This window comes from Thalassophryne amazonica, chromosome 2 (assembly GCF_902500255.1).
Source record: "Thalassophryne amazonica chromosome 2, fThaAma1.1, whole genome shotgun sequence".
NCBI lineage: Eukaryota > Metazoa > Chordata > Actinopteri > Batrachoidiformes > Batrachoididae > Thalassophryne > Thalassophryne amazonica.
Genome location: NC_047104.1, coordinates 108,287,758 through 108,312,027, shown reverse-complemented (window position 1 = coordinate 108,312,027; position 24,270 = coordinate 108,287,758). Strand labels below are relative to the sequence as shown.

At 42.0% G+C, this 24,270-nt stretch overlaps 1 protein-coding gene across 1 annotated transcript in view; it reads left to right on the top strand.

The window, feature by feature from the left end:
* Positions 1–879: 879 nt before the first annotated feature.
* The window catches only part of syt7b (synaptotagmin VIIb), a 482,744-nt gene continuing 459,353 nt past the window's right edge, over positions 880–24,270 (top strand). The window contains exon 1 of the mRNA XM_034191422.1: positions 880–1,178. Within this exon, the coding sequence (XP_034047313.1) occupies positions 1,145–1,178 (34 nt within the window). The 5' untranslated portion in view covers positions 880–1,144. The remainder of the gene's footprint in view (positions 1,179–24,270) is intronic.

Below are 24,270 nucleotides of genomic sequence, written 5' to 3'. Positions count from 1 at the left end.
TTATTTAGCAACAAGAACAAACAAAATGCTTTCATGAAGTGAAAACAAAAAATCCTGACCTTCCCTCACTCCTTTTCTTCTTGCAGGTTCATTCAGTTTTTGAAAACTGCCTCTTCCAAACAGATTTACCATACAGTACCATAGTGTTTGTATTTTTTTAAATGCAAATTAAGATGTAAATGTAGTCCAAGACATAATCAATGACGTGGTAATGTTCATGTATACATCATCTGAATTGTCTAAAGAAAACTGTCTGTAAAAGTGATGATTTACTGTCAATTCCTCAAAGGGTGCCAGTGACTGTGTCCAGAATACATTGTATGTCAGGATTTTTTGTTTCACTTTATGAAAACATTTTTTGTTCTTGATGCCAAATAACTTTGGGCATTTTTTAAAAATATTTTTGATTAAATAAAATTGCTTTGTTTGCATTTATTTCTGACCATATATTAAAATCTGTACATAAAATATAGGAGTACCAACAATTATGTTCACATGTGTAGCCTGTTGTATTTTACTCAAACATCTTGTGGTGCTTTTTTTTAAATTAACAGAATACTACGATTGTTCATAACATGCACATTTCAACAGCTGCAAAAATTAAGCTTGTCTGTGGAGTTTTAGAGTAAAAGCGTGCGTAAAAACGGCTCGCTGGAATGTAACAGCTGTGCAGAACCTGATCTGAGTGCGCACGGATTCACCGCCTCACATAAAGAGCAGGCGACCTCTGGCATCACCGCGCCCGTCTGCATGCCGTCTTCTCACTAAAAAGAAACAAACAATCCAAAAAAACAAACAAAAAAAAAAAAACGCTTACGCCGGTGACTGTCCGACGGAGCGACTCTGAGCCGAGACAGTGCGAGGCGACGACACAGAGAGAGAGAGAGAGACAGCGAGAGAGAGAGAACATCCATACAGTCTCCCAACATCACCTCCACCACCTGCTCCAGCGCAGCCAGAGGAGGAGGACGCACAAGTGCAGGCGCGTCCATGCGTGTCACCCGCACGAGACAATAAAGCGGGCAAAAGAGCGCGCATCCACATTTGGAATAAGAGTTGACCTTAAGAACTCTTTGGGGTTTGTGCAGAAGCGCCGTTGCCAGAAGACCCAGACGGCCTGAATGAGCGCGCGCCACGAACAGTCATGCATCTGAACAGAGAAGAAGACAACAGCAAAGGTGAGCAGAAAGACATCTGCGGCCACGATCTGTGTGGCTCGATTCCTCCGGACGGAGCTGCTTTCCAAAGCTCTCGCGTTGGTTGCCAGATGCCCTTGAGTGCGCAATGTTGATGTCAAGTAATGATTGCTATGGGGGGGGCAATTCGCCTTTTTGCCAAACGCACTTTTGCACGGCAGCCACGGGGGATGGTGATAGTCTGTGAGACGGCCGCCGGAGCACTTGTTGTGCTCCGTGTCCGCTATCCACGCTCAGTTTTGCGTGATGTGAGCCGTGCATCGGTGCACAAGGTCATCCATTCTCGGACGTGTTACAGCCGCGTCTGTGCGGCTGCCAGTTGTTGCCTGTGATCGAGTCGCCACGGCTGTTTGGAGAGAGAATAATCATTTTAAAAAGAGCAGACGGTGAAGCGTTGGTTGGGATGAGTGGGCTTTTGGTGCATGCTTGTGTGTTTCCTCTCGGCTTGTGCACTCAGGTCGAGGTCACTGAAGAACACCTGATGCTTTGGGAGCAGTAACATGATGCAGTTGTGGAGTGTTCACCACACCCATAGAACACGCAAATTAAACCTCACTCCAGTGATTGATGTGCAGTTTGCACCTCCATATGTCCATCGTCTGCTCTGCTTCTGAACCAGTCCAGCATAGATAGTTTCCATTATCGATTTAAATCTCCATTATTTTCAGGACTGATCACATAATCATTTTGAAATTCCCAACTCAACTTCTCAGAACTAATCTGCTTCATCTCCAGCACAGAATCAGTCTTTATGTGTAACACATTTTTAACATTTAGTCTTCCAATATGTGGTCCCACTCTAAAAGAGTTACATAAACTCTAATATGTTACATGTGCTGACATTAAGGAGCGAAGCTCCTCACCATCTCACCGTCATTTAGGTCCTTCACACTTTTTTAGTATAATAGTGTTTTAAACTTTAATGTTAAAAAATTAAATTGCTGAAGAAGCATGAAGGTCATATAGGTCCGTTAGACTTTTCCAGGTAAAATTTAGAGTTAGAAAATTAAATTGTAAAAGAAGCACTTAACCATTAAGGGTCATGGTTTCTTCTGATTTTTTTCTGTATAATGAAAAGAAAAAAAAAAACAGTTGCAGAAGCAAATAAACAGCTCCTCTACTTTTTAAAATGCAAATTAAGATGTAAATGTAGTCCAAGACATAATCAATGACTTGGTAATGTTCATGTAGCCATCCCCTGAGTTGTCTAAAGAAAACTGTCTGCAAAAGTGATGATTTACTGTAAATTCATCAAAGGGTGCCAGTAAATGTGACCAGAATACATTGTATGTCAGGATTTTTTTTTTCACTTTATGAAAACATTTTGTTTTGTTCTTGACGCCAAATAACTTTGGGCATTTTTTAAAAATATTTTTGATTAAATAAAATTGCTTTGTTTGCATTTATTTCTGACCATATATTACAGTTTTTATTGATTGCTTTGACGCAACAGTCAACTCAAAATCCACATTTTCAAAACAGTTAACACAGAGGCCTAAACAGTGCCCCCAATGGTCAAAGTGACGCATTTTGTTTGCAAAAGGCTCTAACTGTGCCAAAACATTTAAAATAAGGAACAAAAGCAAATTTTGCCTTCAAACTGCACAACTTGCCCACAAGTGTATGAGCACTTACAATCAATCATAACACAATGGACAACAAAATACAAAATACAGCACTCAGTGTGAATCAGTGCACCATTGGTTGACATTGTAGCCCATAACTGTTACATGCTAGTGCCGTTTGCTGCCTTCTTGCAAAAAATGGATCTAGAATCAGATATGCTTTGAATGCAAATTTTATTGATTCCATTACATTCTTTTTTCAGGCTTTTTTGTGTCTGAAAACTGAAATATTCCTACAGAAGGTGTGCAAATCAAAATATGTAAAATCCATTAATGTAGGCCTATAAGAAATTAGGAAAAAAAAATCAATCTTTTACAGTAAAGAACAAAAATCTTTAGTAGGCCTATACTATAGAGTACAGTAAGAGTAGAGTACAATTGACAGTCTCTTCTGTCTTGACGAATGAGCCACATGGCCTCATCCACATCGCATTCAATGTTCTTTCTGGCAATACAGCGAGGGAAAAACCTTCTGGCATGCCTGATCCAGCCTTGGCATACCTCTGCATCAATATCTTGGGCTGCAGCAGTCATTGCATTGAGCAAGGGCATCCGACCATAGGGATGATGATCATAAACCTTCCATCTCCAAGCACTAAAGAATTCCTCTATTGGATTCAAAAAAGGGGAATATGGTGGAAGGAATTGCACCATCATCCGAGGGTGGACTGCAAACCACTCATTTACAATACGAGAGTGGTGGAATGCCACATTGTCCCATATGATGATGAACAGTGGCAAGCCAGGCCTCAACAGCTCTCTCTCCTGAGGCAGGATCAGCATGTCATAAAGAGCATTCAGGAACGCTATGAGGTGCTCGGTGTTGTAGGGGCCAATGGTGGGGATATGGCACAGGACACCATCTTTGGAGATGGCAGCACACATAGTTATGTTGGCGCCCCTCTGCCCTGGACCTCCAATAGTGGTCCTATGCCCAATGAGGTTCCTTCCTCATCTCCTGACTTTACACAGATTGAAGCCGGCCTCATCTACATAAATGAAGACGTGATGTGCCCCCTCGGCTTCAAGCGCCATTATTCTCTAAAGAAAAAAAGGTCAAAATTACAAATACGTAAAAGTGACTCTAGTTGCCTCTACAGGAACTGCAGGATATGACAAGGCAGACAGTAACAGTAATGTTTCCTTACCTCCACATATTGGCATCTGGCCTCCTTCACAGCATCAGAGTTCCTTTGAAAAGGAAGTCTGTAGAGCTGTTTCATTGCCATATGATTCCTCCTGAGGATGCGGCCTATGGTGGTCTCGCTCACAATATTTATATTTCTAAATACTCCCTGATCTGCAGTTACTGCAGCCCTGATTTCTCGCAGCCTAATGGTAATATTTGCCACAACCATGTTGACAACCGCTGCCTCCTGCTCAGCATTAAAAATTCTTCTTCTACCACCAGTGACTGGTAGCCTTTCGAATCTATAAAAAATATATGAAATGGGAATGTGGAAAAAATTACATGAAGTACTGTATATTACAGTTTTTATTGATTGCTTTGACAAAGTAGTCGACTCAAAATCCACATTTCTCAAAACAGTTAACGCAGAGGCCTAAACAGTGGCACCAATGGTCAAAATGACACATTTTGCTTGCAAAAGGCTCTAACTCTGCTAAAACATTTAAACTATGGACCAAAAGCAAATTTTGCCCTCAAACAACACAACTTGCACACAAGTGCATAAGCGCTTCCAATAAGTCATTAGACAAGGGGCATCAAAATACAAAATGCAGCACTCAATGTGAATCAGTGCTGCATTACTGGTCATTGTACCTAATGACTGAGCTACAGTAATGACTGAGCAGCTTACATGTCAGTGCCATTTGTAGTCAAATTTGCCTTCTTGCAAAAAAAGTGATCCAGATATGCTGTGATGAAAATTTTATTGATTGCAGTATTCATTCTTGTTTTTCTTATTTAGACCGTGGCTAACAAATGAAATATCCCAACAGAAACCACATATAGAATATGAAAGAAAAAATAAAATCCGTCACTGTGTAAGACATTAGGAAAATAAAAATAATAATTCTGTACAATAAAGAAAAAAAAATCTCTACTAGTCTATTCTCTCTTGATGAATAGACCACATGGCCTCATCTACATCACACTCAATATTTTCCCTTGCGATGCACCTAGGGAAGAATCTTCTAGCATGCCTTATCCATCCTTGGCATGCCTCTGCATCTATGTCTTGGGCAGCAGCGGTCATTGCATCGAGCAAGGGCATCTGCTCATAGGGGCGGTGGTCATATACCTTCCATCTCCATGCACTGAAGAATTCCTCTATAGGATTTAAAAATGGAGAGTATGGAGGAAGGAATTGCATCATCATCCTCGGGTGCCCCACAAACCACTCATTCACCACACGAGAGTGGTGCAATGCCACATTGTCCCAGATGATTACAAACAGTGGCATGCCAGGCCTCAACAGCCCTCTTTCCTGAGGCGGGATGAGCCTGTCATGCAGGGTGTCCAAGAATGCAATGAGGCGCTCACTATTGTAGGGGCCAACAGCTGGAATAGGGCTGAGGACACCATCATTAGAAATAGCAGCACACATAGTAATGTTGGCGCCCCTCTGCCCTGGAACTGTAATAGTGGCCCTATGCCCAATGAGGTTCCTCCCACGGTGCCTCACTTTACAGAGGTTGAAGCCGGCTTCATCGACATAGATGAAAATATGATGTGCCCCCTCAGCTTCAAGCTCCATGATACGCTGAAGAAAAGAAAAAGCAAAATTACAATTACATACAGTAAAGGTAACTCCAGTTGACAGTAACTGCATGATATGCCAAGGCACAACAGTATAGTACTGTAATGTGTCCTTACCTCCACATATTGGCATCTGGCCTCCTTCACAGCATCAGAGTTCCTCTGGAAGGGAACTCTGTAGAGCTGTTTCATAGCCATGTTGTTCCTACTGAGGACACGGGCAATTGTTGTCTCACTCACAGTATTTACATTTCGAAATACCCCCTGATCTGCAATCACTGCTGCCCTGATTTCACGCAGCCTAATGGCATTATTTGCCAGAACCATGTTCACAATGGCTGCCTCCTGCTCAGCATTCAAAAGTCTGCGTCTACCACCACCGACCGGTAGCCTTTTGATTCTATAAAGAATACATGACGTGGAATAAAATTACATGACATACTGTATATCACTACAGATATATCTATATACTGTATGAGCAACATTACCTGTTCTCCAGTCGAAAAACTCTGACAATGGATGCAACCGTGTTTCTATTGAGAACAGGTTGGACTCTTTGTCCAGCCTCTCTATGTGAAAGACCATGATTTACCACATGATCAATCACAGTTGCCCGAATTTCATCTGTGACTTGAGCCCTTCCAGCTACACCCCCACCTCGCACACGGACTCCTATTCCTCGGACTCGTCTTCCCCCGAGCCCTCTACCTCTCACTCTCATGTGCCTTAGACCATCCATGCTTGCAAGTTACAACACACAACGTGGCACCTTTTGAACCTGTAGACTGATTGCAAATTGAAAAGTTGTGTGAAGCAGTGTCAAACAGGTTCTCCAGTGATTTCATCCCGGTCAAGAGGTTTCTAAGAGATGGGAATATATGGTTTCTGTTTGGTTACCACAGCTAAAGCAATGGAGTTTGGACTGCTTGAATGACATCTGCGTTAACTGATTTGCAAAAGGGTGGGGGAATTGTGTCAAACCAATGACAATGGGTTAACTCATTTGCAAGAGGTGTTTTTTGCTCTGCTGAGAGAGTGATGATGAGGACTGAGAGGTTACCAGTTTCTTCAAACAGGTTAAAGCAATCAATAAAAACTGTAACGTACTGCAGATATGTCTGTATATATTGTAGGCCTATAACAACATTACCTGTTCTCCTGTTGAAAAACTCTGACAATTGAGGCAACAGTGTTTCTGTTTACAACGGGTTGGACTCTTTGTCCAGTCTTTCTATGTGAAAGGCCATGATTTATAACATGATCAATTATAGTTGCCCGAATTTCATCAGTAACTTGAGCCCTTCCAACTATACCTCCACCTCGCACACGGACTCCTCTACCTCGGACTCGTCTACCTCTTACTCTCACTCACATCTGCCTTAGACCTCCTTGATCCATGCTTGCAAAGAACAACACAGGCATGGCACCTTTTAAGGCCTCCTACAGACTGATTGCAAATTGAAGATTTGTGTGAAGAAGTGTCAAACAGGTGCTTCAGTGATTGCATACTGATCAGATAGTTTCTAATAACTGGGAACATATGGTTTCTGTTAGGATACCGTAGCTAAAACAATTGAGTTTTGACTGCTGAACCGAATTTCAGACATATTATATATATTAGTCTGGAACAAAGAGGACAAACGGTGTTGAAAAGAACAATAATCAAGACGTTAAAGAGCAAACTTCACCTTCTCCCAGAACGACATGATCAGGAAGCGAGCGTAGCTCACAGCAGCTCCCATTGAAAATAACTGAGAGACAGCCTGTGATTCTCGCATGTTTACATAAAACAAACGCAATAACGTCTAAAAACCCAGAGAATATATTCATGAGAGTTTTAGCCACAACATAAAAATACGTAGTTTTATGTTGCAATGTTAATGCTGTTGTCCGTGTGCAGCGGTTAAAGTGCAGTGTGATCACAGGGTCTCAATGCAGTTCTCAATGTTACTGAGATCTCGAAGCGCGGCGACCTTTCCGAAGTTTTGCGGGATTTGAAACCTGAAAAGGGTGGATACCAGTAAATGCACAGTGGGTGATGTACAAATATTCCTTGATTTGCAAAACGTCCGCTGTCAAAAGCTCATGTACATGCAAATGCAACGCCTCCTGCAGATGCTGTTAAAACGTAAATATTGTTTTTGATTGATTGATTATTAGAGGGGCTTTATTGAACATGTACAAATTGCACATAAGACAACAGGATCTTAATAATTAAGTCAACAACTGCAAATTATAAAGAACACAATGCTTATATGGCTGAGGGTATTTTGGCATTGCGTTATATTTTTAGTGTGATAGAGTTAAAATAACTCTGTTTATAGTGGGACCAAATTTAGTCCTGTCACAGTAAATTTTACTTTCTATGTTGAGGAGGATCATAATGTGTAGTGAGAACCTGAGTTTTTCTCACATTTAATTTATACCCCAAGTATGATCCATACTCGTATTTGTCCATAGACATCAGAACTGGTAGAGACTCTGAGGTGTGAAAGGCTAACAAGCACATCATGTGTGAACAGGGCCAGCTTTTGGTCACCTGCTGACATCTTTATACCTTTGAGTTCATTGTTCAGCCTGATCCATCGAGCTAATAGCTCAATAAAAATTGCAAACAACAGTGGACTTATGGGACAACTTTGTCTTGTGAATCTCTCCAACAGAAAGGAGTCTGCGAGCTCCCCATTGATTTTGATAAGGCTTCTAGTGTCTTTATGATTTCATTTTTTTTTTTTTTTTTTTGTCGTTTATATAGCGCCAAATCACAACATAGTTGCTTCAAGGCGCTTCACACAAGTAAGGTCTAACCTTACCAACCCCCAGAGCAGCAGTGGTAGGGAAAAACTCCCTCTGAGGAAGAAACCTCAAGCAGACCAGACTCCCTCTGCTTGGGCCATGCTACAGACATAAATTACAGATTACCTGGTTTAAACCAAATTTCTCCATAGCGCTGAATAGGAATTTCCATCTAACAGAGTCAAATGCCTTTTCCGCATCTAAGCTAACCAGCTTGGCTTGTATTTTATTTAGATTTATATATCTAGAATAGAAGAATAGAAAAGAATGCCTTTTATTGTCAATATACAATATACAATGAGATTAAAAGCCAACTCCAAAATCAGTGCAGGCAAGTAAGAAGAAAAGCAGCGATATCAAATAATATGTATTAAAAAAAATAATAATATATGTACGATGTAAACATTAGAAGGTAAGGTGCACGGTCCTGCATGGTATGTACATTGCAGAATAAGTATGTTATTATATACATTATTAAAAATTATAAATATTGCACATTATGGGATGGAATGTTGCACATTATCGTCGGTTTATGAGGGAATTCAGGATGGTTACTGCTTTGGGAAAGAAACTGTTTTTGAGTCTGTTTGTTCTGGTCTTAATACACCTGTAGCGCTTACCTGAGGGCATCAGGTCAAACAGTTCAAAGCCAGGGTGGGAGATGTCTTTAGTGATGTTTAGGGCTCTGCTAAGGCAGTGGGAGCTGTAAATGTCCATCAGGGAGGGGAGAGGGCAGCCAATGATCTTTTGGGCTGTCTTTATGACTCTCTGGAGCCTCTCCCTGTCTGCAGCAGTACAGCTGCCGTACCATACTGTGATGCAGTATGTCAGCAGGCTCTGAATGGATGCTCAATAGAAGGTCAGCAGGACTCTCAGGAAGTGTAGCCGCTGCTGAGCATTCTTGGTGACTGCTGTGATGTTCACAGACCAGGAGATATCACTGGAGATGAGGACGCTGAGAAACTTGAAGGTGTGAACCCTCTCCACACGCTCGCCATTGATGAAAAGGGGGGCTGGGTCAATGCTGTACTTCCTGTAGTCAATGATGATTTCCTTGGTTTTCTTGGTGTTCAGTGCGAGGTTATTCTCTGAACACCAGGCTGCCAGCTTCAGGACAACCTCTCTATAAGCTGTCTCATCACCCTTAAAGATGAGTCCGACCACAGTGGTGTCATCAGCAAACTTGACGACCAGGCTGTTTTGGTGGGCCGAACTGCAGTCGTAAGTGTAGAGGCAGTATAGGAGGGGGATCAGCACACAGCCCTGTGGGGAGCAGATGCTCAGTGTGCGGGTGGAGGAGAGGTGGGGGCCAAGTCTCACAGTCTGGGGCCGGTTGGTCAGAAAGTCCTTGATCCAGGCACATGTGAGAGGGGGGAGGCCGAGAATGGCCAGTTTTGTAGTGAGAATGTCCGGGATTATTGTATTGAAGGCTGAACTGTAATCCACAAAGAGCATCCGAACGTAACTCTGCTGCTGCTCCAGGTGGCTCAGCAGAGTGGAGAGCTACGGCGATGGCATCCTCTGTGGATCTGTTCACACAGTATGCGAACTGGTAAGGATCAAAGTCTGGAGGAAGATAGACCTTGATGTGCTGGAGAACTAGTCTCTCGAAGCACTTCATGACTACCAGAGTAAGGGCCACTGGACGGTTATCATTCAGGCTGGTGATGGGAGACTTCTTCGGCACAGGTATTATTGTGGTTGCTTTGAGGCAGGATGGGATAACTGCCTGGTGCAGAGAGAAGTTGAAGATCCTGGGTTAAGGTGGGAGCAAGCTGGTAGGTGCACGCTCTGAGCACCTTGCCAGGTACTCCGTCTGGGCCGGTGGCTTTCTTAGGATTCACTGCCAGGAGCACCCGTCTGACCTAATGCTCCTGATATTCTAATATTATCATGTGCTTGGCGTGATAGAACAAAACCTGTTTTATCAATATTAATTATTTTGAGCAACATTTTCTCAAGTCTTTTTTGCAATCAATAACTGAAGTAAACAATTTATAGTCCACATTACACACACCAATTGGTCTGTAATTGCCACAGTCTGATTTATCTTTACTTTCTTTTGGGATAGCTGATACAATTGCTCTCTCTCTCTTTCTATCTCATTTGCTTTCTCTCTCTCTCTTTCTCGCTCGCTTTCTCTCTCCCTCTGTCTCTCTCTCTCTCTCTCTCTCTCTCTCTCACATCATCATCAGCGACGCTCTTTTTTAAGGAGGTTTTTTCCCTTTCACGGACAGAATCTCTGTTCGGCTGTCCTCCTTGGCTGCACACTTAGCTGATGTTTCACAGCCTCAGGATGCTGAAGCGGCTCACTTTTCAGCACACATTTTCAGCAACAATTCAGTTCATTTTTTGGAAAATCCATGCTCAACGAACAGACAATTTGAACCCGAGAGCCGGGCAGAAATTTGTCGCTGCCCTCAGCTTCAAACACTATGGAAGAAAGGTGTCACGAACAGCTCAGCTTAAAAAATCTCCCCCTCCCCTCATCCCCTCGGCAGCAAACAAAGCAGAGAGCAAACAACAATTGAGAGAATTCACAGTGGCTCTTCTCCGGTATTGGAAAATGTAATGGATTGGATGGGTATTTTCAGATAAGTGAATTGCGTTCGTATTGGAAGCCGATCCTGAAGCTGGATTGGTCGCAACCTTAGTCAGAGCTCCCCTTTATCATTGTATTTTAAGTAATAGAAAAATACTTTCAAACTCATAAACAAAGAAAAAGATAAAGACTTCATGTAACAGAGGGACCCTTGTCCCTCTAAGGTTCTTGTTGATGGGCGGAGGGGAAAAAAGCCCCTTCCCAAATGCCCCCCCCAAGCAGTGAAGTGATCCTGCTAGAGCACTGCTTTTCCACTAATGAGTTCAACACTGTGATTCTGTTCAGTCACTGATTTACAGTATTTTTCAACAAATGGGATTTAAAATAAAGAGAGGTTTTAGAAAAAAGAAAAGTACCTGGTTGGCTTCCTTATTTTCAGTCTGTCCATGTGTTGTCCTCCAGATTCTTTTTTTTTTAAATTTATACACTGGAATGATCTCTTAAACTCCTGGAGCTTTTCTTTCACTCACACCTCCATCTATTTTCCTCCATGAACCACTTGCTGCCAAGGAAACGCCTTCAATATAGTCTCCTCCAGGTTGGAACCCGGAGCCTCTCTGAGAGCATCCACCTGTATTCCCCATGCCTTCAGCTCCCGTGCAGCTTGTTGCGCATCCGTGGTCCATAAGTCCATGGTCCGGTGCTCCAATGAATCTGAATTGTCATGAGCAGAGTTTGGAAATGTATGCCTTTTTCCTTCAGCACTTTCTTGATCCCTCCGTAGGCTCCGCGTTTCTCCATTACCTCATTAGCACAGTTGTGGTCGCAAAAAATTTGTTTGTTGTTGAGGTAAATTTTTTTCTTCCAGGCCAACTTCAACACAGTTTCTTTAACCTCAAACTACTGGAAATTTATCACAATAGATCAAGGGGTAGTGCTGAGGCCTGGTTTACGTGCCACAGCTCTGTGAGTCTGCTGAATCTTTAGGGACATACTGTCTGGTAACACGAGTTCTGTCGTCAACAGGTTTTCTATAAACTTTATCACTGAGTCACCCTCGGAGTCCTCCGGTACACCATACACCCGAATGTTGTTTCTTCTGGACCTGCTTTCCAGATCTGTGAATTGTTCCCGTAGCCTGCACTATTCCTCCAACAGACATAGCAGAGCCTCTTTCGTTACAGCACTCCTTGCTTCCACCCCTGAAATGTGCTCCTTTGTCTGGGTGATAGCTTGGCTATGATCTTGGAGCATGGTCTTGACTTGAGTTAGCTTCTGGTTTAGCTTGTGCCTCAGCATTGCTAGCTTACTTTAACTCTACCTTAAGGTCGGATATAACTGAATGTATATAATTTCTAAAGTCACAGTTATTTTTAGATATAATTGAAATTTTCTGAAGCAGTTTGTCTCGAGATTCATCCTCTTCTCTGCTAGCCAGCTGTTAGTTGTTAGCCCGTGCTTTTAAAAAAAGCTCCGTGCTTTTATTAGGCGCCAACATTGTTGGTTCAGTTACTTGCCCTCTCCGAGACGTAGGTCCTTTTTGTGACGTGTGTGATTTCTCTCGACTCATTCCTCACCTCTCAGAATCTTTGTGTAGATGTTTTTGAGTTGGAGAGTTATTTTTAATACAGACTCAAACGGAGCATTCAAGTATGAATCTGACATGTACATGGCTTAACCCGGAAGTCTTCGTGGGGATGTTTTTCAGCTGCTGGAACTTCGAGACTAGTCAGGATTGAGGGAAAGATGAATACAGCAATTTACAGAGACATCCTGGATGAAAATCTGCTCCAGAGCGCTCTTGACCTCAGACTAGGGTGACGATTCATCTTTCAGCAGGACAATGACTCTAATCACACAGCCAAGATATAAAAGGAGTGGCTTCAGGACAACTCTGTGAATGTCCTTGAGTGGTCCAGCCAGAGCCCAGACCTGAATCTGACTGAACATCTCTGGAGAGATCTGAAAATGGCTGTGCGATGATGCTCCCCATCTAACCTGATGGAGCTTGAGAGGTGCTGCAAAGAGGAATGGGCAAAACTGCCCAAAGATAGATGCACCAAGCTTGAGGCTGTAATTGCTGCAAAGGTGTATCAACAAAGTACTGAGCAAAAGGTGTGAATACTTATGTGCATGTGATTTTTTAGCTTTTTATTTTTAATAAATTTGCATAAATAAAAAAAACCTTCTTCATCTTGTCATTATGGTGTGTTGTGAGTAGAATTTTGATGGAAAAATGAATTTATTCTATTTTAGAATAAGGCTGTAACAGAACAAAATGTAGAAAAATGAAGTGCTGTGAATACTGTCCAGATGTACTGTATTTAATTCTAGTGATATCAACTCTAACCCAGGCACCTTAAAAATCCTTTAAAATATTCTGTCATTGATGTACTGTGCGATTTAAAACCAGCAAACGTGTTCAAGACACACTTTCGCTGCTTTAGTGCAGAACTTGGTAAGTACCTGCCAGGAAAAGACAAGAAGGTGCAGGTCTGTGTTACGGCCGCTCTCCTCTGTAGGTGATGTCATTGATGAGCTTCTCTAACCTCCAGATCAAAAGGTCAGTGAAACCACCTGCTGAAGGGATCAGTTTGGAACAAAGATGTGCACATCTTCCATGTGCTTTAGAGTGAAAGAGATTTAAGAGCAGCTGCCTGAGAAAAAAAACAAAACATGGAAAGTGACATCTTACCCATTCCAATGAAATTTGGTGTATGAACAGTATTTAGCTCGTGTATAACTGTCACACAATATTTTAACATATCCTTCAGTGGTTGCCATTGTAACCAGTCTTGTATTTTTAGCACATGGTCTACAGGAGTCATTCTTAAAATGTGGTATGATGACAGGGGCTGAGCATGACCCGCACATTCTCAGGGGTCACGTTAATTTCACCATTTTCAGCGATCGCGGTCATTTTTCTGGTTTTTGAATACATGGCTATACTTGTCTGACACGTATTGGCACATAATAACATATGCGACAACTTTTGAATATATCAACATGGTCTGCCATGGTCACTCTTTCAATGTGATAAAATAACAGGTTGCATGGATAATCAGCACATATGCAAAGGCCCCATCAATTTTACACTTTTCAATGTTTTCATGCAATTTTCCATCACTTAAAAATAAAGTCACATTCATGTGAAACATATAGGCACTTAATATTAAAGGCAACAACTTTAAATGATATTTGCATGGTCTACAGGAGTCACACTTTAAATGAGATATGATAATGATCCGCAAATATGCAGTGATCAGGTCAATTTTACCATTTTAATCGTTTTCGCTCAAATCTCAGTTACTTTAAAAAAGGGTCACATCTTCTAAAACATGATACCACTTTATATAAAACAATTCTTAATTATACTCCCATGATCTACAGGAGGGTATTTCTAAATTTCATATGATGAGAAGGGTATCGTTATAATCTGAAGACAGATAGATGCCAGCTAAACTTTGCTGTTTTTGCTCTTTTCGCTATGTTTGAAAATTGGAACAATTTGTACTTTTCACAGATTCACCCAGTATCTGATGCGATTGGATTTTATTTGATAAATGTCAAGCTGAAATGTCCCTCTTCAAAATATAAATAGATAAACTAGCCAGTCATGGTCTGCATAGTGACAGTAGGCAGAGCAATACTGTAAATATTTGTTTTTTTTCGACATTTCTAAAATAGAGGTAACTTCAGCGTAAAAGACACACTCCACTGCGTAACAGCTCAAAGGTACAAATGTATGACACGTATTTCTGAAATCTATAGAATCTGCTTGTTCTATTGATATGTAATGTTCATTTGTATGTAAAACCGATCTCTCTGTATGCTGTGTCTACAAGCTGTTCAAATGCGACCACTGCAGTAGCCACAACAGCTGATTTTGGCCTTTTTCCAGCATAGTGCGTTTCCATGGCAACCAAACTGATTTTTTTTTTAATACTGTAGGATATGCCATTTTTCCTCAAAATAAGCTGGTGTGAAAAGTTTAATTAACATCTGCTAACCCAGACTTTCCACCCCATGGCTGATTTTCTCAGTCACCAGCTCTTAAAAGTGTTTTAAACATAGTTAAAATCTTTGGTGTTCAACATTTAAAATCTATGAAATGTAGATTTTGTTACATTAAATATATTGGGATGAAATCTTTATAATTGAGAAGGTGAAACAACGTAAACACGAGTGACTTCAGTGAGTAAACAACAGTAATGATGTCATTATTTTGTCCTCTGGACTGATGATAACCCATTATTTTAATTCTGGTGCTTTCAGGTTGACGCTGTCAAACTGAAAGCTGTCAGTTGTTTGTGTCTCACAGGGAAATAGCAGCGCAGTGTCCTTGTTCTTTCCAACATTTTTTGCTTGTGTCTCCCTAAAATCAAAGCAGTGTGCACTTGAGACCCGTTGGCACAGAACATCTGTCTGAGTTGTGAGTTGGAGTCAGGTTAAAGAACATGCGCTGCAGCATCATTCAAGTGACTGGCCTGCTTTGGTTTCATACTGGTGACCACCCATGCAGATCTAAACTGCTTCCTTATCTCCAAAAAGTAGCCATCTGTCTGCTGCAGCCAGGGGATGGATGACCGTGCCTTTGACCTGGTCCAGATGCTGGGGTTGTCGGGATGATGGCACCTGTGTGCACAGTAGGGATGCCGTGAGAACCAATACTTCAGGCCCAAGTTGATGCCAGATTTCTAAATGTGATGGCAGTTGTTTTGCTTTTGTGCAATAAAGGTAGTGCCACTGAGGATGCAGTACTTCCATAACTGCTGTTAAATACCCAGCATAGAAAACAACTACACAACAGCGAGACATTTCATTGCAGCTGCAGCAACAGCTCTGCCCGGAAGAAAAGAGTCAGACATGAAGGCGCCGTTTGAAAACAGTGCTATTGTGCATTTCAGACCAAACAACACCTCACAATTATTAAAGCTACAAAAAGACAGGGATCCAAATACGTTGAAACAATTCAAGGTGATGGAGTTTCAGTTCATCTTAACAATGTTGTATCTTGAAATTAGCCACATTTAGGCTAATGTAATGCAATCATAGCTTGTAGTAGTACTGGAAGTGCCATCCTGAAATTTCTGTGTCCTGTCATCAAAATAAAATGTTTGCATTTTAAATAAATCTTTCCAGTTTGCAGGTGCACATGAAATTTAATGAAATCTGGCAGGACAGCATCAATTTGAATAATTAAGTACAGTGTTTGAATCATGCATTTCTGAGCCTGTGTATCACGAATCAGAGCTTCGTAGCCTTGCTAGCACACTCAGTGTAATCAGGGACAGGTAGCCACGGCACATCATTAACTGTTGGTCATGCAAGTGAAACCTGGCTAAAGAAAAACTGTCACAGAGTGGTATTTACATAGATATAATGAGATGAGACTTAAGCATGGTTTACACATAGACGGTTTTGTCGGCGGGTAGTACGTAGACCGAAGTTCGCGGTAGTTCTGGCTGTTTTCATGGTGGAAAGGGGCGGCGCATTTCGCCGGCGTTTTGACCGCCGTACTAGCCGCAAATACGCGGATAAAACGCCGATAAATCCGCCGAATAAAGCGGCGTTTTGACGCTGTAGCATCCGGCACACGTCAGGCAACGCGGGTTAATACCCAGTTCTATCCTTTACAATCGCAGGTTAAGACACGCGTGAGAACGACGGTGTTCTGCTGCCGCTGATAATACCCTGTGTACTGCTGGATTTATCCAGGCAAATCCTGTGTTACTCCAGGAACTTTTGCATATAGGCACCGCCCCCAGAGTATAATAGGCTAAAGCCTCTGTCACTGCAGGGGGAGGGAGATCATACTCAGCCTTTTCTTCTCCTTCCTTTTTCCCCTCCTTAACGTATTGCTCCATCTCCACCACAGGGCTACCCTCTGCTTCTGAACCAGACCTCTTGGTATGTCCTTGCCGCTGCCAATTTTCTTTTAGGAGGCATACTGGAGCTTCTCTGCAAAAATATCTGGAGCTGGCCGCGAGTGAGAGGCCTGCATATTGACCGCCGCCTATCGGCCGTTTGCAAACGCCATTTAACCGGGAGGTGGTGTTTAGAACGGCGTACTGTCCGCTAGCACCGCCGTTTTGTCTGTCTCTGTTGCCGGGTAAAACGCCCTTGAGGACGCCGATGTGGGCTCTATCGCCATTTTACACTCCGTTGATTAGGGATACAACGCCAGCCGCCAATTACGGCAATGTAAACTGCAACACTACAGGAAGGGGCGGGATGAAACGGCGATTAAAAAGTATCAAACACCGTTGTTCGCGTTGTCTCCGTCGTCACGCGAATTCTCCGGGAGTGCTCCCGGAATTATTCGACATGTTGAATAATTTTTTCGACGATTCCCGGTAAAGCTGGAACTAAGCCACGCCCCATAGTGCCGGCATTAAAAACGGCGTGTGATCCTTAAGACGGCCAAAAACTCTTCTGGGACACTTCCGGGAGCTCTTACCATCTATGTGTAAACGGGGCTTAAGCCACAACTCCCAGTCAACTACTTCCCCAAAAGTTTCATTACTTGAAGCATCCTACTGATGTTTTCTTCGTCTTCATGTTCTTCTTCTTTTGACTGATCCAGTTGAAGCATATCATCATCATACTGTCATCTACAGATGTGGTCGGAAGTACACATACATTCATTGTGGGCATGAATATCATGGTAATTTTGGACTTTTGTGCCCCAGTCACTAGGGTTGGGTATCGAAAACCGGTTCTTTTCGAGAACTGTTAAGAAATGATTCGATTCACTGACATAAATAGCCTTTTTGCTTAGGGCCCCTTCACACAGAGTGCGAAGTTTGGACGAAGTGCACACTTAGTGCACATGACGCAGGAATCGTGTGCAAACCGTGTAATATAGTCCTTGTCGCCAATGCCTCGTACACCTGTTGTTAGCTTCAAGCTCCCAGTCTATGACTGGGAATCAGAGGTTTTGAAAGGTGCGAGTTCGCGTCCTGGGTGATGTGTTTTTTTCCCTTTTCTTTTTTCTATTATTTATTCCACATAAGCGGCGCGATGTGGTCTCACAGGTACCGGCTGGTTTATATTTTATTATTTATTCCACATAAGCACCGCGATGTGGTTCCACACGTACCAGCTGATTTTTATTTCTTCCACATAAGTGGCACCATGTGCTGCACCTGGCACTGTTCCTGCTCGACGGACACCGGTGCGTGCATGAACTCTTGCACTGGGTTCATGCATGTCTGCCCATTGGTGCGATGCATGATGTTTTGTGCGCTAATTTCAAACTGTTTTGTGCTGTTTCACCGTTTTCGTCCAAATACTGATGATACCCTTATCAGTCCTTCATAGCGGCCATTGTTTTTGAGAGTGTTTATCGGGAAAATGATCATTTCTCTACGTTGATTGCAGACCCAACCGCTTTATGCAGCAGCTCTCCTTGAAGCTTGAAGCAGTGCTCCAACTTGCTGCTTCATTGGTTCTCTGCTTCGCTGCTTTTCAGAAGGGGCAAGTCCGCTTCTTAACCCCTCTCAAAGCCATTTAATGATGTCATTCATGAGTCACCTTTGCACGGCTTAAAGTCACTAACTGGGACTCTTGTCTTGTGGGCAAGAAACAAGCATCGTCCCGCGTTCCGTTTGCACAGCTCCAAGGCTATGGAGTTAAATTTGTCTCATTAATACCTAAAAGGAAATGCTTTTGACAAAAACTACAGATTTTGTTTATTTTTATTTATGTCCAGAGATCTAGAATCCACAATGTACAGATTTGATTTATGTCTAGAGATCAAGCACAGAGATTCAGAGATCAAGCTCTGGATCCTTGATCCAAGGATCCAGTGACCAATTTCATATAAATGGACTGCATGTATATAGGGTTTTTCCATTTGCATCAGGTGCTCAAAGTGCTTTACAATAATGCCTCACATTCACCTCAATGTCAGGCTGCTGCCATGCAAGGCGCCCACTACACACTGGGAGCAACTAGGGGATTAAGGACCTTGCCCAAGGGCCCTTAGTGATTTTCCAGTCAGGCTGGGATTTGAACCAAGGATCCTCTGGTCTCAAGCCCAACGCTTTAACCACAAGACCATAACCTCCCATCTTTATTTACTTTAGGACTCAATAAAATGGTGACATAGAAAACCTGTAATGTCTACTTTTGGTACACAGAAAATTCACAGGAGGTATTGATAAGGGGATCGATAAGCGAAATCGATAATGGCATTGATATCGATAAAATTTTATCAATACCCATCCCTACCAGTTACACTAGAGCACAAATTACACAAATGCTGTACAAACTGACATTTGTGTAATTCATGCTGCATTCGAAATGCATTCGAACACCTCGTACAGCATTGCTACAGCAGTTGACACATTCATGTGTCTCTCCAGATGTAGAGATGCTGTCTTTGTCAGGGGAAGAGAAAGGAGCACACCCTAAATAAGAAAGTTTTTGATTGTGCGAAGAAACCAGAGTGCCCGGAGGAAACCCACGCAGAGATGGGGAGAACATGCAAACTCCTACGACCTTCTTGCTGTGATGCACCAGTGCTAACCACTAAGCCATCGTGCTGCCATATGACTGTGCTTTAAAAACAGCTGACTCTCATCAAAACTTTTTTAGTATTAGAGAAACTCTGTTTCTCCCCTTTTTCAGTGTATGATCATTTTGGTGAGCTGCCGTCCACCTGAAATGAAACTACGTCAGCAGTAGCCTGACACCATCATGTGACACGACGTCCACATTTTGATTTTCTGTTGCATGAAACTACTTTCATAAAATTGAGAATTTTTTAGCTCTTTTGGCTGAGTTTCTGACAAGTTTCAAATGCATTGCAGAGTGCCTTGCCACATCCAGCTCTACACAACTTAGCTTCAAGTAGGGTTGCCAACTCTCTGAAAAATACCTCACCGCCAGGGCCGACCGGCCGACTGACCATTGCCTTCACCCTTCCCAGCGTCTGTGTGAAACGATTTTTAACCATTTGACTGTTGACTTGACCCTGAATTTAGGTAGATGCATACATGCATTTGTTCTGATATGAACACGTGGAAAACAAATTATTATTTAGCAATTTATTTTTAGTGCAAAATAAATTTTCACTCACAATTTCAATATGAGCATTCTGTCTTCTTTAAAAATAAATCTCTGTAGTGCTATTGCTTAACTTAAAATTGTATAAATTAACAAAAAAACAATAGAAAATTTGCATCATCCAAAACAATGTAACAGTGCAAAACAATGTAACAGTGCACATTTACACATTTAGTGTAATAAAAAGTGCAAAAAATAAAGTCTGAAAAGTAAACAATACTGTTGTTGCGCACCTTTTCCACCCAGCCATTTTCCTTTTCTCATTCTCCCCTGTATTTTTGCATTCTTTTTTGTTTTTTTTAGGAGGAGTAACGACGTTACAGACATTGCTGTCCGTAGACATATCTGCAGTGCCAGTGTCGGTGTCTGTATCGATATCAGCCATGCTGCTTTGTTATTGTAGTCCAGCGACCGTCGTCAGCTCATGACGTCGGTATCTTCTTGCGAGTATATGTCCCTCGACCAATGAGATAAGAGTGATTCTGTATTGTCAACTCGTGTCTGTCACCTCATTGGTGAAAAGCAGGAGAGAGGCTGGGATAAAATTTACCGTAAGTTTCCATATAAAGCGCCAGTCAATTCCATTGACATTTTACAGACTTTTTGATTCTCACAGAAATATGGGACAAACTGCGTCCCGTTTCAGCTCAATACGGAACGCACACTTTTATTTCCAAATAAGGGACGATTCCATTTTTCAAGGGACGGTTGGCAACCCTAGCTTTAAGTTAGTTTAGTTTCAAGTACCTGATGTTGCGTGAAAGTTGCTCTATCTAAAGCCAGTCAAAGTATTAAAAATCTAACGTGAAACTTCTTCAGTAGCAGACTATGATAAAATATAATGCATACTGCATTTCAGTGGTGGGCACAGTTCTACTAATCCGCTAAACGCTAATTAGTGAAGCTAATGTTTTGTTAGCGGATTAGCTTTTCAGCTAACTTTGAAAACCATCAGTGGACCAATTAGCTAAATTTAGTTCCACTAACTTTCAGTCCTCTCACAGTAAATATAATGGTAAAAAATGTTTGTAAACCTTAAAATCAGCTAGCTAACACCATACTCGCATGAGCGCCACTAGCTTGGCTTATGGTAAGCTAAAAGTGGACACTCTCATTTTGGCCAAACTGCTATACAGCTTTTGTATATTCTATGTTAGTGTACGCCCACAGCCAATGTACTTGATGAATTCCTGTGCAAAAAGTAGTTACCAAACAATGCTGTATTTGCAATGTCAGTATGTTTTCATGGGTAACAAAAACATAAGGAATATATTTGGCACAAGAACTTGTGTATCTTGTGTGTTTTTATGCCTAAATGATCGTAAGTCAATACTCACACTCGTCCAGCAGCATGTTTTCATGTCAGCCCTGGGTCAGGCGAAAGTAGTCCGGCGAGCTTCCTACAATGCCAAAATAGCAGAGCTGTTGCTCCAACGAGAGCAACACACTGAGCGGGGTGAGCTAACACTTCCGGTTCACAGGTCAAAGCACACAAGCGCTGGTTAGAAGACAAGAAGTTACACTGTGGACAAAGACTGTATTTTAGCAGCTCAAAAGTCAGCATTTTTATTTATTTATTTTTTGTGCATTTGCTTTGTGTTTGTGAACACAATACAGGTGAGCCGTAGCTCCATTAACTGTGTATAAATATATACAGTAGTGTTCAGAATAATAGTAGTGCTATGTGACGAAAAAGATTAATTCAGGTTTTGAGTATATTTCTTATTGTTACATGGGAAACAAGATACCAGTAGATTCAGCAGATTCTCACAAATCCAACAAGACCAAGCATTCATGATATGCACACTCTTAAGCAGGCCCGGATCCAGACCGGTTTGGACCGATGCAGTTGCATCGGTCAAATTTTTTTACGCATCGTTCGTCATCGGTTAAAAAAAAAATCTTGAATAATCCCAAATAGTGCCGAACTTGTCCCCGCGGTGACCACAGCTTTTCGGTGGTTTTCATGTCAACCTATAGTCAATTATTATACGGATTTTTCCGAGTTTCAGAGTCATACGGCCGTACAAATAAAGTCAGATATTCAGGGTTTGGTCTTCAGCGGCTCTGTAATCAACCTGCAGCGTGGCTCCACTTTGAAGCCGTGAACCATTGAAGCAAGGCTTCGATCCACTAGCTCGTTGATTCTTTGATTCACTCCTCTTCAGAAACCGCAAGTCTGCTTCTTAACCCCTCTCAAAGCCATTGTGTGGATTAAAGTCACTAACTGGGACTCTTGTCTTGTTGCTGTCAAGAAACGAGAATCGTCCTCCGTTCCGTTCACACAGCTCGAAACGCTGCGCAGTCCGGTCAGAATAACTTCAAATCGCCGCTTTAAATAAAATGACACCTCTTTCCAAACTTTGTAATACAGACAAGAAACTACAATCGACTAAAATGTTTTTGTCCTCCCAAAATGAGACGTGCTGTATTTTCTTTACAAATTACATCCTGAAGTGAAGCACAGCAGAGCTCAGCTCAGATATATGGAAAGACATTCATGCCAATAATGTCTGAAAGGAAACGCTTTTGACAAAAACTACAGATTTTGTTTATTCCTATTTATGTCCAGAGATCAAAGATCTACCATGTAGAGTTTATTATGTCCAAAGTTTAAGGATCCAGTGACCAATTTCATATTTATTTACTTTAGGACTCAATAAAATGTTCAATTTCAATTTAATTGGCTTATAAACTGCCAAATCACAACAAACTCTAAATATACCAAACAAATACATCACAATTGTGTACATATCCCAATTGTGATATGTACACAATTGGAAACCATTTGGAAGATTCAGACGGCTTTCGGTGGCTTTTCATTTGAGTGAGTATCCGAGAAATTGTGTAACAGCTGGGCATGTCACAACTTGTCCTGTGAGACTTCCAACACGGACGTGCTTTTTGTTGTGCGCCATTGCGGCTCCGTACAGACGCACGAATTCCTCCACATGTCTTTCGTTACAAAATCTCCTGTAACAGTGGAATGTGCCGCAAAAGTGCTGATGTCCAACTCTCACAATTTCTCTGGTAATCAGATGACGTCCCGGATCAACACAGACTTCACTTTGGAAATGATCTGGTCGTTTCAGCCTGGCGATGGCCGCTCGGAGCGCGGCGCGCCCTCCGCCGCTGTGGGCCGTCTTTAATCCGGTTGTAATGCTCCTTAATTTGTGTGACGCCCAGAATATCCTCACCGAAAGCCGTCTGAATCTTCCGAATGGTTTCCACCTGGCTGTCTCTCACAGTTTCTGGAAAAATTTGATTCAGTGCTGCTCCAATCGCTCAGCCATTTCCCTGACAATGAAAATCCGATGAGGGGGGTGGACCAGTGCTCACTCAAAGCCTGCCCACTATCTAAAGCCAGTCAAAGTATTAAAAATCTAACGTGAAACTTCTTCAGTAGCAGACTATGATAACATATAATGCATACTGCATTTCAGTGGTGGGCACAGTTCTGCTAATCCGCTAAACGCTAATTAGTGAAGCTAATGTTTTGTTAGCGGATTAGCTTTTCAGCTAACTTTGAAAACCATCAGTGGACCAATTAGCTAAATTTAGTTCCACTAACTTTCAGTCCTCTCACAGTAAATATAATGGTCAAAAATGTTTGTAAACCCTAAAATCAGCTAGCTAACACCATACTTGCACGAGCGCCACTAGCTTGGCTTATGGCAAGCTAAAAGTGGACACTCTCATTTTGCCTTCAAGTTTCAACGTGATTATATACTGGCTGATTATTTATTCTCAAGATCGGCAGTATTCAGTTTTCAGAGTTTAATCATTTATACTTATATGTAACTAAAACTTGGATTAATTCTTAAGCAAATTTAAATTAAATGAACCAAGGACGCGGCTCAAATCCCTCACCTCGAGAGGTAAAGGGTTTAAGAGAACACTCCCACGCTAATTGCATTTAGTCCAACCACCTTAGCATCATAGACATTCAACCTGAAGTTCCTATAAAGGAGAAATAGGCATTCCATTTGAGATAGAAACAGTCCATTCTGTCCAGTAGTTTATATGAAAGGCGTTCCAATGCAGCTAGTTTGCCCAGTTCCGTGAGCCACTGAGCCACCGGAGGGGCTGATGGAGATTTTCAGTAGGATATTATAAGTTTGCATCCCAACAACAAGACAGTCTGAGTCCATGCCTTATCATTAAATGGGGAGTCTTGCAAAGGTGATGGATCCCCGATCACAAAAAGCCTCTGAGAAAATGGCACTTTATGTTTAGCAATTTGTTCAATATGTCAATGGATCTCCAACCAAAAGCACTGAATTTGTGGACAATCCCACAACATGTGGATGAGTGTAC